The 14,583-nt window shown below is 49.1% G+C and overlaps 2 protein-coding genes across 2 annotated transcripts; one reads left to right on the top strand and one right to left on the bottom strand.

Moving 5' to 3' along the window:
- Positions 1-2,108: 2,108 nt before the first annotated feature.
- Positions 2,109-10,371, bottom strand: LOC140043348 (hematopoietic prostaglandin D synthase-like). Its single transcript, XM_072087851.1, has 5 exons — positions 9,994-10,371; positions 9,763-9,864; positions 3,541-3,656; positions 3,197-3,307; positions 2,109-2,966 (listed from the first exon to the last, which is right to left on the bottom strand). The coding sequence occupies exons 1-5, from the start codon at positions 10,127-10,129 to the stop codon at positions 2,802-2,804; spliced, it is 630 nt and encodes a 209-aa protein (XP_071943952.1). The 5' UTR covers positions 10,130-10,371; the 3' UTR covers positions 2,109-2,801.
- Positions 10,372-12,996: 2,625 nt separating this feature from the next.
- On the top strand, positions 12,997-13,929 carry LOC140043535 (uncharacterized). Its single transcript, XM_072088061.1, has one exon. The coding sequence runs from the start codon at positions 12,997-12,999 to the stop codon at positions 13,927-13,929; it is 933 nt and encodes a 310-aa protein (XP_071944162.1).
- The last annotated feature ends 654 nt before the right edge of the window (positions 13,930-14,583 follow it).

Genomic DNA, 14,583 nt, shown 5'->3' with positions numbered 1-14,583 from the left:
GTATATTTTATACCGCCGGCATTGCATATCTACGAAATTACACACGGAATTCTAACGGTGGTCAGGCCCGTAGCCAGAATGCATCAGATGGGGGTTTTCTTGACACCAAGTATTTTGCGAGCGCAGCGAGCAACTGTAGGCTGGGGGCCAGAGGGCCGCCAAGGGCCCCCGGTCGGGGTCCAGGGGGCGAAGCCCCCTGGAAGCTTTGGCTCTCAGAGCAATTTCGGTTGTTTTAATAAGCTTACAGAGACATTTTTTACCTACTAAAATCTGGGTTATGCAGAGAAATTATATAGTATAGTATGGAAGTTAGTAGTACTGATCATGAATAACAGCTTTATTGTTGCAAAAAAGTATATTATATTAGGCCCTTAAGTAATTTCTTATCCTATAAACATAAAAAACAAATAGTACCGTATATTTCGGTGTACAAGTCGCACCTGTGTATAAGACGCACCCATAACGGAGACTGAAATATTAGTATTTTTTATGTAGTCGATGCATAAGACGCACTTATTTCTAGGCCGAAATTTAAACATTTTACAATCAAAACAATGGTATTTTAATTAAAAAAACAACGATATTTGAGACATATTAGAATCAAATGATATAATTTTGTTTGATTGCCTTTATTACATCGTAATCAGTCTCTACTTCAACTGAACGTTCAATGAAAAGGGAAATCCCCATATTGTTTCAGTTACGATGCACTGTGTGGGTAGGGCTAGCCTATGTCTATTTAAGTAACTTTAATTTCATATTATTTAAATATATACCTTCTTATTGTGTGTATGACCATTATAAAATCAATCCAAATGATGTTCAGTTTTTTGGGCTGATAATGAACCAGGAATATCATGTTGGGTAGGCCTATATGAAAATCTTTCCTATTTCCATGCATGCATTACAGCAATATGAGGAGAGAGCACTAACCATGTTTGCCTGGTGGCCATATACACTATAAGATTAGGGGAAGCTACGTAACACAATAACAACACACTCTTTTAGATATCGCTTGACATACGAACTATTGACTACATGATTATAAAATTATGTGATTGTTGACATAGAGATGTAATAAAAATAAACCACCGTGATCAAGGGAAATAGTTATTGTGTAAATAAAATGTGACACCACCGTAATTAATAGACTCTTCCATAAATGTGTTGCGCGCTGTGATGATGCTGCATGCTGCTAGAATACACACCCGCGAGTTCAGAGAGTATTACTAGGCCTGGGTAGAATATCTAATGCGTACTGTAATATTAATTAATACAGTCGAGGATGACAATTTACCTTAACTAAAAATTCAATAAACTTGTTACCACACTGTGGTTAGACAGGAGTGAGTAACTAGCTAGGCCTACATTGCAGAGTAGTAGGCCTACACTATTTTTAATTAATTTAAGTATTAGTAGGTAATTAAATTAATTAGGGTTACATTTAGAGGTCAAATTTGCGTGTCAAAAGTGCGTCTTATACACCGAAATATACGGTAGGCCTACGTACACGTACCAATTTAACTCAGCACCATTTTTATTCAAGTTTAAACAGTGAAATTCTTTGGTTTAATGAAAAATATTTCCAGGAAAAAAATCCCCAAAAAGATTGAATTGAACTGAACGTGATCTTGTGCGTTCCGAAAAGCCCGGCCGAAGCACGCGATTGGTCATTCCATTTTTCTGTCATATTTATAACCATCATCTCTCAACAATCTCTCGATCTCACGCTCAGCAGTGACTTTGACATCGGACAATCTGTATATTCGATCGATTTAAACATAGTCAATAGAAGTAAAATGACCAAAAAATCTGCTATAATTGATAATTAATTGCACGATTTTGGAAGTGGGGCCTTTGTTTTTCAAGGGGGGTTCGCTGGTAAAAGGGGGGTTCGCGCAAAAGGGGGGGTTCGCCCGAACCCCAAAAAACCCCCCTGGCTACGGGCTTGGTGGTACTAAAATATACTCTGTATCCAATATGTTTACAGGTTTTTCGTATGTTCTGTCTTCGTCACCTTTGCACCGCTTCTACGCACGTGCAAACGATAACGACACTGTTTAAATAGAATAATTAAATGTCATGAAACAAATTTTACCAAATTTATATGTTTTTTTTATTACAATTACAGTACACAAAACAAGTTTAACTACTGTAGGCCTACGTGGTTTTTTCTATGTAGTTTTTATATGCGCGCAATATAAACGCACATATACCACGTGATTATTAATGTTCTCATTTCGCCGACCAGTATATAAAACCCACACGTACACACACGTGCGTGTGTGCGCGTGCGTTAGTCGGGAAGTTGTTCTTGATCAATAGTTTGTCATTAAAGCGTGGTTCCCACTACCGACGCAACGCAAGTGAATTGACCAATCACAAGCGATGGCTTATTCGCTTGTGATTGCTGTCTATAACTTCGCTTGCGTTGCGTTTACGTCTTTGCGTTACGTTCTAGTGGGAACCAAGCTTAATCGTGGTTCCCACTAGCGACGCAGCGTAACGCAATCTACGCAACGTATGCAAATGCCCTTCTAATAATTGTGTTGTGCCCCCACCTGCGTGAAATCAAACCTGCGATGTTTACAGCACTATTGCGTCGTCGGTTCCCACTTGTGTTTACGCAATACATCACTGCATTGCATTCTAGTGGGAACCACGCTTTACTGCATAAATTACGTAAAACTACTTTTGTTGTGCGTGTGAATAGTGAAGCCTCGTGTGAAAGGTACACAAATCAACCAGCGTCTGAAAGCACCCTTAGCCAACTAGGTCCGAAGTTCCTACCAGCTTTATTACTAGTACTCAGTAACTGGTCGGTTGGCAAGCCACTTTTTGATGTTTTCTTGACTCTTGAAGCGTTCGAGCAAGGCCTTTAGATGCGGGTAACTATCGAAAACAGTTGGGGATGTCTGTACCAATCTTTCACTCAACGAAAAGAACAGAATATCTGCCAGCGAGACCTGTTGGAGTAGAAAAAACAATAATGAAGCCACTTTGGTTTGCAGGTTTTACTTCACCTCATGATATATAAATATGACAATAACAACAAAAATGGTACGCATGCGCTACAAACCAATCGGGAGTTGCGATAGCTTCAACTACTACCACAATTTCCTAACTCAGAATGAGCGGCTAACATTGGCCTATACGAATCACGTGAATATCAGAACACGACCAATGGAACACTTACTTTATCTGAAACGAACCAGCCTTTCCCGCCGTTGTTATTTTTCAATATTTCTTCCAACTGTGTCAAAGCGGTTGGTAGGCGATTTTCATTAATGTCCTTCATACCCTCTTCCTAATAATAAAATATATACAGATACAGATTACACAATTTAAAAGTATAAGTAAAAATGTATAAAGTCAATCCTACGCCAGGACACCACCTCCTAGGCCTATACGTTCGCTGGCACTACGACACTCGCTTCTAATTATATAAATTGTGATGTAATTGTTTAATTATAATATATTCATTCATTCAATCTTTTATTTCGGAAATGTTACCATTAAAACAATGTCCCCAAATGTTACCTTTCTAGCCGGATCCTTTTCTCTCAAGTTTGCATATATGTACATTTTCAAGTCGTCTATTACCCCAACAGCAACGTCAATCAACGAGCTTTCTGTCGAATTTGTGCCGTAAAAATCTACAGTCAAATACAAACATATTGTATATTAAGGCAGTGGCGTACGAGGAAGCCCCTCCTGGTGGGTTAGGAGCCCTAAGTGGCGTACGAGGAAGCCCCTCCTGGTGGGTTAGGAGCCCTAAGTGGCGTACGAGGAAGCCCCTCCTGGTGGGTTAGGAGCCCTAAGTGGCGTACGAGGAAGCCCCTCCTGGTGGGTTAGGAGCCCTAAGTGGCGTACGAGGAAGCCCCTCCTGGTGGGTTAGGAGCCCTAAGTGGCGTACGAGGAAGCCCCTCCTGGTGGGTTAGGAGCCCTAAGTGGCGTACGAGGAAGCCCCTCCTGGTGGGTTAGGAGCCCTAAGTGGCGTACGAGGAAGCCCCTCCTGGTGGGTTAGGAGCCCTAAGTGGCGTACGAGGAAGCCCCTCCTGGTGGGTTAGGAGCCCTAAGTGGCGTACGAGGAAGCCCCTCCTGGTGGGTTAGGAGCCCTAAGTGGCGTACGAGGAAGCCCCTCCTGGTGGGTTAGGAGCCCTAAGTGGCGTACGAGGAAGCCCCTCCTGGTGGGTTAGGAGCCCTAAGTGGCGTACGAGGAGGCCCCTCCTGGTGGGTTAGGAGCCCTAAGTGGCGTACGAGGAAGCCCCTCCTGGTGGGTTAGGAGCCCTAAGTGGCGTACGAGGAAGCCCCTCCTGGTGGGTTAGGAGCCCTAAGTGGCGTACGAGGAGGCCCCTCCTGGTGGGTTAGGAGCCCTAAGTGGCGTACGAGGAGGCCCCTCCTGGTGGGTTAGGAGCCCTAAGTGGCGTACGAGGAAGCCCCTCCTGGTGGGTTAGGAGCCCTAAGTGGCGTACGAGGAAGCCCCTCCTGGTGGGTTAGGAGCCCTAAGTGGCGTACGAGGAAGCCCCTCCTGGTGGGTTAGGAGCCCTAAGTGGCGTACGAGGAGGCCCCTCCTGGTGGGTTAGGAGCCCTAAGTGGCGTACGAGGAAGCCCCTCCTGGTGGGTTAGGAGCCCTAAGTGGCGTACGAGGAAGCCCCTCCTGGTGGGTTAGGAGCCCTAAGTGGCGTACGAGGAGGCCCCTCCTGGTGGGTTAGGAGCCCTAAGTGGCGTACGAGGAGGCCCCTCCTGGTGGGTTAGGAGCCCTAAGTGGCGTACGAGGAGGCCCCTCCTGGTGGGTTAGGAGCCCTAAGTGGCGTACGAGGAGGCCCCTCCTGGTGGGTTAGGAGCCCTAAGTGGCGTACGAGGAAGCCCCTCCTGGTGGGTTAGGAGCCCTAAGTGGCGTACGAGGAGGCCCCTCCTGGTGGGTTAGGAGCCCTAAGTGGCGTACGAGGAAGCCCCTCCTGGTGGGTTAGGAGCCCTAAGTGGCGTACGAGGAAGCCCCTCCTGGTGGGTTAGGAGCCCTAAGTGGCGTACGAGGAGGCCCCTCCTGGTGGGTTAGGAGCCCTAAGTGGCGTACGAGGAGGCCCCTCCTGGTGGGTTAGGAGCCCTAAGTGGCGTACGAGGAGGCCCCTCCTGGTGGGTTAGGAGCCCTAAGTGGCGTACGAGGAGGCCCCTCCTGGTGGGTTAGGAGCCCTAAGTGGCGTACGAGGAAGCCCCTCCTGGTGGGTTAGGAGCCCTAAGTGGCGTACGAGGAGGCCCCTCCTGGTGGGTTAGGAGCCCTAAGTGGCGTACGAGGAAGCCCCTCCTGGTGGGTTAGGAGCCCTAAGTGGCGTACGAGGAGGCCCCTCCTGGTGGGTTAGGAGCCCTAAGTGGCGTACGAGGAGGCCCCTCCTGGTGGGTTAGGAGCCCTAAGTGGCGTACGAGGAGGCCCCTCCTGGTGGGTTAGGAGCCCTAAGTGGCGTACGAGGAAGCCCCTCCTGGTGGGTTAGGAGCCCTAAGTGGCGTACGAGGAAGCCCCTCCTGGTGGGTTAGGAGCCCTAAGTGGCGTACGAGGAGGCCCCTCCTGGTGGGTTAGGAGCCCTAAGTGGCGTACGAGGAAGCCCCTCCTGGTGGGTTAGGAGCCCTAAGTGGCGTACGAGGAGGCCCCTCCTGGTGGGTTAGGAGCCCTAAGTGGCGTACGAGGAAGCCCCTCCTGGTGGGTTAGGAGCCCTAAGTGGCGTACGAGGAAGCCCCTCCTGGTGGGTTAGGAGCCCTAAGTGGCGTACGAGGAGGCCCCTCCTGGTGGGTTAGGAGCCCTAAGTGGCGTACGAGGAAGCCCCTCCTGGTGGGTTAGGAGCCCTAAGTGGCGTACGAGGAGGCCCCTCCTGGTGGGTTAGGAGCCCTAAGTGGCGTACGAGGAAGCCCCTCCTGGTGGGTTAGGAGCCCTAAGTGGCGTACGAGGAAGCCCCTCCTGGTGGGTTAGGAGCCCTAAGTGGCGTACGAGGAAGCCCCTCCTGGTGGGTTAGGAGCCCTAAGTGGCGTACGAGGAGGCCCCTCCTGGTGGGTTAGGAGCCCTAAGTGGCGTACGAGGAAGCCCCTCCTGGTGGGTTAGGAGCCCTAAGTGGCGTACGAGGAGGCCCCTCCTGGTGGGTTAGGAGCCCTAAGTGGCGTACGAGGAAGCCCCTCCTGGTGGGTTAGGAGCCCTAAGTGGCGTACGAGGAAGCCCCTCCTGGTGGGTTAGGAGCCCTAAGTGGCGTACGAGGAAGCCCCTCCTGGTGGGTTAGGAGCCCTAAGTGGCGTACGAGGAAGCCCCTCCTGGTGGGTTAGGAGCCCTAAGTGGCGTACGAGGAAGCCCCTCCTGGTGGGTTAGGAGCCCTAAGTGGCGTACGAGGAAGCCCCTCCTGGTGGGTTAGGAGCCCTAAGTGGCGTACGAGGAAGCCCCTCCTGGTGGGTTAGGAGCCCTAAGTGGCGTACGAGGAAGCCCCTCCTGGTGGGTTAGGAGCCCTAAGTGGCGTACGAGGAAGCCCCTCCTGGTGGGTTAGGAGCCCTAAGTGGCGTACGAGGAAGCCCCTCCTGGTGGGTTAGGAGCCCTAAGTGGCGTACGAGGAAGCCCCTCCTGGTGGGTTAGGAGCCCTAAGTGGCGTACGAGGAAGCCCCTCCTGGTGGGTTAGGAGCCCTAAGTGGCGTACGAGGAAGCCCCTCCTGGTGGGTTAGGAGCCCTAAGTGGCGTACGAGGAAGCCCCTCCTGGTGGGTTAGGAGCCCTAAGTGGCGTACGAGGAGGCCCCTCCTGGTGGGTTAGGAGCCCTAAGTGGCGTACGAGGAGGCCCCTCCTGGTGGGTTAGGAGCCCTAAGTGGCGTACGAGGAAGCCCCTCCTGGTGGGTTAGGAGCCCTAAGTGGCGTACGAGGAAGCCCCTCCTGGTGGGTTAGGAGCCCTAAGTGGCGTACGAGGAAGCCCCTCCTGGTGGGTTAGGAGCCCTAAGTGGCGTACGAGGAAGCCCCTCCTGGTGGGTTAGGAGCCCTAAGTGGCGTACGAGGAAGCCCCTCCTGGTGGGTTAGGAGCCCTAAGTGGCGTACGAGGAAGCCCCTCCTGGTGGGTTAGGAGCCCTAAGTGGCGTACGAGGAAGCCCCTCCTGGTGGGTTAGGAGCCCTAAGTGGCGTACGAGGAAGCCCCTCCTGGTGGGTTAGGAGCCCTAAGTGGCGTACGAGGAAGCCCCTCCTGGTGGGTTAGGAGCCCTAAGTGGCGTACGAGGAAGCCCCTCCTGGTGGGTTAGGAGCCCTAAGTGGCGTACGAGGAAGCCCCTCCTGGTGGGTTAGGAGCCCTAAGTGGCGTACGAGGAAGCCCCTCCTGGTGGGTTAGGAGCCCTAAGTGGCGTACGAGGAAGCCCCTCCTGGTGGGTTAGGAGCCCTAAGTGGCGTACGAGGAAGCCCCTCCTGGTGGGTTAGGAGCCCTAAGTGGCGTACGAGGAAGCCCCTCCTGGTGGGTTAGGAGCCCTAAGTGGCGTACGAGGAAGCCCCTCCTGGTGGGTTAGGAGCCCTAAGTGGCGTACGAGGAAGCCCCTCCTGGTGGGTTAGGAGCCCTAAGTGGCGTACGAGGAAGCCCCTCCTGGTGGGTTAGGAGCCCTAAGTGGCGTACGAGGAGGCCCCTCCTGGTGGGTTAGGAGCCCTAAGTGGCGTACGAGGAAGCCCCTCCTGGTGGGTTAGGAGCCCTAAGTGGCGTACGAGGAGGCCCCTCCTGGTGGGTTAGGAGCCCTAAGTGGCGTACGAGGAAGCCCCTCCTGGTGGGTTAGGAGCCCTAAGTGGCGTACGAGGAAGCCCCTCCTGGTGGGTTAGGAGCCCTAAGTGGCGTACGAGGAGGCCCCTCCTGGTGGGTTAGGAGCCCTAAGTGGCGTACGAGGAAGCCCCTCCTGGTGGGTTAGGAGCCCTAAGTGGCGTACGAGGAGGCCCCTCCTGGTGGGTTAGGAGCCCTAAGTGGCGTACGAGGAAGCCCCTCCTGGTGGGTTAGGAGCCCTAAGTGGCGTACGAGGAAGCCCCTCCTGGTGGGTTAGGAGCCCTAAGTGGCGTACGAGGAAGCCCCTCCTGGTGGGTTAGGAGCCCTAAGTGGCGTACGAGGAAGCCCCTCCTGGTGGGTTAGGAGCCCTAAGTGGCGTACGAGGAAGCCCCTCCTGGTGGGTTAGGAGCCCTAAGTGGCGTACGAGGAAGCCCCTCCTGGTGGGTTAGGAGCCCTAAGTGGCGTACGAGGAAGCCCCTCCTGGTGGGTTAGGAGCCCTAAGTGGCGTACGAGGAGGCCCCTCCTGGTGGGTTAGGAGCCCTAAGTGGCGTACGAGGAAGCCCCTCCTGGTGGGTTAGGAGCCCTAAGTGGCGTACGAGGAGGCCCCTCCTGGTGGGTTAGGAGCCCTAAGTGGCGTACGAGGAAGCCCCTCCTGGTGGGTTAGGAGCCCTAAGTGGCGTACGAGGAAGCCCCTCCTGGTGGGTTAGGAGCCCTAAGTGGCGTACGAGGAGGCCCCTCCTGGTGGGTTAGGAGCCCTAAGTGGCGTACGAGGAAGCCCCTCCTGGTGGGTTAGGAGCCCTAAGTGGCGTACGAGGAAGCCCCTCCTGGTGGGTTAGGAGCCCTAAGTGGCGTACGAGGAAGCCCCTCCTGGTGGGTTAGGAGCCCTAAGTGGCGTACGAGGAAGCCCCTCCTGGTGGGTTAGGAGCCCTAAGTGGCGTACGAGGAGGCCCCTCCTGGTGGGTTAGGAGCCCTAAGTGGCGTACGAGGAAGCCCCTCCTGGTGGGTTAGGAGCCCTAAGTGGCGTACGAGGAAGCCCCTCCTGGTGGGTTAGGAGCCCTAAGTGGCGTACGAGGAAGCCCCTCCTGGTGGGTTAGGAGCCCTAAGTGGCGTACGAGGAAGCCCCTCCTGGTGGGTTAGGAGCCCTAAGTGGCGTACGAGGAAGCCCCTCCTGGTGGGTTAGGAGCCCTAAGTGGCGTACGAGGAGGCCCCTCCTGGTGGGTTAGGAGCCCTAAGTGGCGTACGAGGAAGCCCCTCCTGGTGGGTTAGGAGCCCTAAGTGGCGTACGAGGAAGCCCCTCCTGGTGGGTTAGGAGCCCTAAGTGGCGTACGAGGAAGCCCCTCCTGGTGGGTTAGGAGCCCTAAGTGGCGTACGAGGAAGCCCCTCCTGGTGGGTTAGGAGCCCTAAGTGGCGTACGAGGAAGCCCCTCCTGGTGGGTTAGGAGCCCTAAGTGGCGTACGAGGAAGCCCCTCCTGGTGGGTTAGGAGCCCTAAGTGGCGTACGAGGAAGCCCCTCCTGGTGGGTTAGGAGCCCTAAGTGGCGTACGAGGAAGCCCCTCCTGGTGGGTTAGGAGCCCTAAGTGGCCCTCGTTTTTAGCTTTCTTCGACATATTTTAATGCATGTTTTACTCTCTGGGCACTGCTCAGGAGCCCCTATAAGCTCCGGCGCCCCTGGGTTTAGCCAGTGACTGCGCTCATACTCGCTACGCCATTGTATATAGGCCAACGGTAAGCTACATTCCGAGCACTATAGCAATAATGCGACTACTGCTAATGCTACCGTAATAAACGCAACGTAAGTGATTTGACCAATCAAGACGAGATAGATCATCTATCGCGTCTTGATTGGTCAAATCACTTGCCTTTATACATTATATATATTACGTTATTGAGTTTGCATTGTGTAGTAGATATAGCTTAAAGCTTGTTTCCCACTGAACCAAGCGAGAAAAAGGCTCAAATGGGGTGATATGTACAATAATTAACCATGGAGTATTTACTCCATGAATTAACTTACTAAATTCACGTGCAAGGAATCTAAAAATGGCTCTTGATTGCGGGAGTGCTCTGTCGTCTATCAGCAAAACTGGAACCTGACCGAACGGAAATCGTTTCTTGTCTGAGAAAGAAATGGAACAGAAACCCGGTCAAACTATCTAACTAATTTTAACCTATATTGCATGGATTGCGTTAAACACTGCGTGCCCTGCCTACATACTAAGTGTAGGCTACAAACAACGACACATACCTGGTTTTACTTTGGGCCATTCTTCCGAAGAAAAACGCGTATCCACGAATTCTACACCAGCTTGAGCAAACATCAATCGAGCGGGCTCAACCGAACCTTTTGCGTTAAAGTACAGAAGTTCATATCTCGGAGCCATTTTTCAAAGCAGTACAGCACGTGTGGGAGATTGTTGTATAATGGCAAATCTCTTGGTCTGGTTAGCTTTTATAGTTGCAGCTTTCACCTCGTCGTTTCCGCAAGTCATCAATAATGATCAAATCTATTGTAGTAATCTTCGTTCGTGAATATTCGGTTCGGTTTATTCTGAAGTGACGTCATCCGTTGAGTTGTTGAATGGGCAACAAATACAAAAACGTATCCTTCAAAATCATCATGGCTGCACCCTAAATATTAGACTTGCTCCAAGTCTGTATTGTCTTTTTTTTTATTTATTTGTTTTTATTTCGACCGCGATTTTTGTCTGAAAATACAGACTTGTGAAACACGTATAGAAATCGATTTGCAGACCGCAAGCATCCGATAAGAATGACGTAGGTTACGATACCGTATTTGGCTATATGGGGCGGGCGGTATGTAAATATGGATTTCGAATCAGCCAATGATCATTTTGTTTCAAAATAAAAAAGATCGAGTACTATACGAACAGTGCTGAATGTACGATCAAGACTGTTGAAATATAAAATCGTGTTGCCAAGTTGTTTTGTTTATTAATTGTTTAGTCCTTGGCCTAGGCCTCCTTCGTAGGTCCTGCTCAACTCGCACGTATGACCTGCCGAATAAAACGCCAATAAGGTAGGCCTACATACCACCACCGGCACACAACAGGGCTACACCACCACACAGAACAGGACAGGGTCTGGGTGGGAATTAAATCAAAATATCTCCGCGTAATAAATGATCCATTCAATCAATGTTTGATTTGCGGAGAAGCTAACCTATCATATCAAGACGAGTTTTCATGTTCTTGGGAAAAATCCCATCAAATAATTACCAGACTACTAGGGATAAAATCATTTCTAGCCTTCAGAAACTTTCATCAATGTACCCATGGAGGTACCTTCATGATGTACCCAAAAGTACACATTGTCTAAACGTAAAATAGCGCATGCGCATCATCTTAGATGTTGAGTCTTTGAAATTCTGAAATATGAATATTAAAACAGTGTACGAGTGAGTAGCCAATCGCATGCAGCTGAAACTAGTCAACCGGATAATCGTATGCACCAAGAATTCTTGGTGTCAAACCACGTGACTTGTGCGTGTTTCCCCAGACGGAGTATCCAAAATCAAGTAGTAAACGTATGAAACGCCATATGTGCCAAAATATTTATCTTTTTACTAATATTAAGACAAAACTCCGTCTGGAACCCAGACTACCTAAATATGCAAATTGGTTCCCACTAGAATGTAACGCAAGGACGTAAACGCAACGCGTTTTAATCAATGACAAGCGAAGTTATAGACAGTTAGCAATCACAAGCGAATAAGCCATGGCTTGTGATTGGTCAATTCACTTGCGTTGCGTTACGTCCTTGTGTTGCGTCGCTAGTGGGAACCACGCTTAATGTGTAACCACGAAAAAAAAGTATGTTTAATAATGTATACGTATAGGCCTACGTATATCTCACGGTCACTTTGTTGAACGTTATGCGTCTTTATTAGGCCTAAATGCACATTTGTCCGATTTGTTTTCACGTACAGTCTTTTGTTATTGTGTATATACTGTAGAACGGTTGGTTCCCACTAGAGACGCAACGGAAGAACGCAGACGCAACGCAAGCGTGTTAAAGCTTGGTTCCCACTAGAACGTAACGGAAGGACGTAACGCAACGCAAGCGTTTTAACCAATGACAAGCGAAGTTATAGACAGTTAGCAATCACAAGCGAATAAGCCATCGCTTGTGATTGGTCAATTCATTTGTGTTGCGTTACGTCCTTGCGTTGCGTCGCTAGTGGGAACCACGCTTTACCAATGACAAGCGACAGTTCGAATATCCATCGTCTTTAGTGGGAACCAAGCACAAGGACCTGTTACGTCATGTACCGACGATCGACCAACAAACAATGTAAACAAATAAAAAGAGGAAATTCGGTCAGGGGACTGCTGAAGTACAGAACCATATTGGGTGATTTGATTGATCGAAACATCCAGAATATTATATTAAGTAGTGTCAATACTAAACGTTTTTAGAGTGGATTTAACCGGATATAGTTGGTCGTGAAAAAGTATGCTATGCTGTTATGTGACCTTCGTTGTGATTTGTTTGTGGATGGAAAATTAAAACCGGTTTATTGTATGTTATTGGTCGTTGAAGGATTTTGAAAGGTTTTTTTTTTTCGTTTCTTCAATGTGTGATTCTTTTCTGTTAATTATTCCGGCTTTAGAAACGCTGATTTTGGAGTAATTCGAGTCTCATCACAATAATAATCATGTGTGAAAGAAACTCATTATTGAAACATGTTATTCAGTATGTTGACTCGGGACATGTCCTTGCAGCTATACTAATTAATAATATGAAATGTAGTGTAGCAGACCTACCACATAGCTTTTAAACAATTCAACATTTACTTTTAATTTGATTATTTATACATCCTCTATATATCTCTTTATTTAACCTCACATTGACAGGTTACCTTCCTGTTACCTTCACTTTTCTAGCTAATGGATTTTAAGAATGTTAATGACTCTAACAGAAAACCACATTAATTCTCTTAATCCTAATTGGTCAGATGAGATGGGCCAAGCCCAATATTACCATGCACTGACCACATTATTAACACACTCTTTTCTCAACCAGCATCTTAGCTACACCGTTTATTGCTCTGTCTTATCAAACATTGTATATTGTATATTTTATCTATTTATTGAGAATCCTCACTTGATTCACTTGGAATAAATTGCATAGTTTACTGTATACATTTAGTAGTTGTTTTATTTTACCGTTGCGCCGACAATTACTAAAGTGGTGACCCTCGACGTTCTTATACCGAATTTAACTTAAAATGGAAGGACAACAGCAACAACGACAGCTACCGCAACCTCCAGCACAACCCCAGCACCAGGAACAACCTGTGGTGCCCGCTCCTGACGCAGCAACCGTCAACAGGCCAATTTCTTCGGTAGCGTTGAAACTGCCTCCATACTGGCCCAATGATCCGATATTGTGGTTCACCCAAGTGGAAGCACAGTTCACAACGCGTGGGATTACAGTAGATGCTACAAAATACGCTTACTTAGTCGGATCATTGCAACCTGAAATTGCGCAGGAAGTTCGGGATCTACTTCTCAACCCGCCTACTGATAACAGGTATGTGAACTTGAAAGATACCTTAATACGTCGGACAACTGACTCCGACCAACAGCGCCTCCGCCAACTCCTGACGGCCGAGGAGTTGGGGGATAGGAAACCGTCGCAATTATACCGACGGATGTTACAACTCTTAGGCGACAGGCCACTTGAATCTTCAATTATGAAACAACTATTCTTAAGTCGCCTCCCAACTAATGTACAGCTTATCCTAGCTTCAACCAAGGATGAGTTGGACCTGGGAAGCTTGACATCATTGGCTGACAAAATTATTGAAGTATCTGTAACTGCAACTGCGCCAACAAGTGTATCGGCAGTACACACGGACAATACACCCTCCTTGTCTGCGACCCTTGAAAACCTGCAAAAACAGATTCAACAACTGTCGACGCAAGTTAATTCCTTGCAATCTGACCGACGGCACAACAGATATCAAAGTCGAAGCACAAGTCGACACCGAAATCGATCGAGTGGTAGGCATTCATCTCCTGCTCAACCTAACAGTACCAGTCGCTCAGCTCAACATTCAAACAACACTCCTCAACTCTGTTGGTACCATGAAAAATTTGGAGTAAATGCTCGAAAATGCAATCCGCCGTGTTCGGAAAACTCCAACGCCGACAACTAAATGCGACGAATGTTGCTGGCCGTCAATTCGTAAGTCGCCTTTTCTTTATTGTTAATCAATTATCCAAACAACGTTTCCTCATAGACACTGGGGCAGAAGTTAGCGTTGTTCCACCTACTCGCCATGAGCGTCTACATAGGCGACAAGAGTCTACTTTGACTGCCGCAAATAATACATCTATCAACACTTATGGACATCGCTCTGTAACCTTAGACTTAGGTTTGAGACGAACATCTCAATGGTTATTTGTTGTCGCAGACGTCACACACCCCATCATAGGGGCTGATTTTTTAAGACATTTTGGACTGTTAGTCGATATGAATAATCGACGACTCATTGACACTACCACCAACCTGAGTATTCAAGGTGTCGCCTCCAAAACTTCGCCTCTCGGTCTTATATTTACCACCCTTGAGGCTAAGTCCAGTTGGGACTACATTCTTACAAAATTCCCAAACATTACACGCCCTTGTTATCAGGAAGCGTCGCTAAAACACGATGTGACATCATATTCAGACCCATGGTCCACCAATTTCGTCACATCCTCGACGGCTCGCACATGACCGCTGCAAAACAGCCAGACATGAATTTGAACACATGATGCAGCTTGGAATTATACGCCCCTCTAAAAGTAACTGGGCATCACCTTTACAT

This window comes from Antedon mediterranea, chromosome 3 (assembly GCF_964355755.1).
Source record: "Antedon mediterranea chromosome 3, ecAntMedi1.1, whole genome shotgun sequence".
Lineage (NCBI taxonomy): Eukaryota > Metazoa > Echinodermata > Crinoidea > Comatulida > Antedonidae > Antedon > Antedon mediterranea.
This window is presented reverse-complemented; position numbering and strand designations above follow the sequence as displayed.

What these genes read in the sequence shown, in the direction of transcription:
- LOC140043535 (XM_072088061.1), top strand. Translation starts at nt 12,997, where the DNA reads ATGGAAGGACAACAGCAACAACGACAGCTACCGCAACCTCCAGCACAA.
- LOC140043348 (XM_072087851.1), bottom strand. Translation starts at nt 10,129, where the DNA reads ATGGCTCCGAGATATGAACTTCTGTACTTTAACGCAAAAGGTTCGGTT. An exon ending in ATGGCCCAAAGTAAAACCAG is followed by an intron (nt 9,865 to 9,993) that starts GTATGTGTCGTT and finishes TTTCTTTCTCAG; the next exon opens with ACAAGAAACGATTTCCGTTC. An exon ending in GCTGGTTCGTTTCAGATAAA is followed by an intron (nt 2,967 to 3,196) that starts GTAAGTGTTCCA and finishes CTACTCCAACAG; the next exon opens with GTCTCGCTGGCAGATATTCT.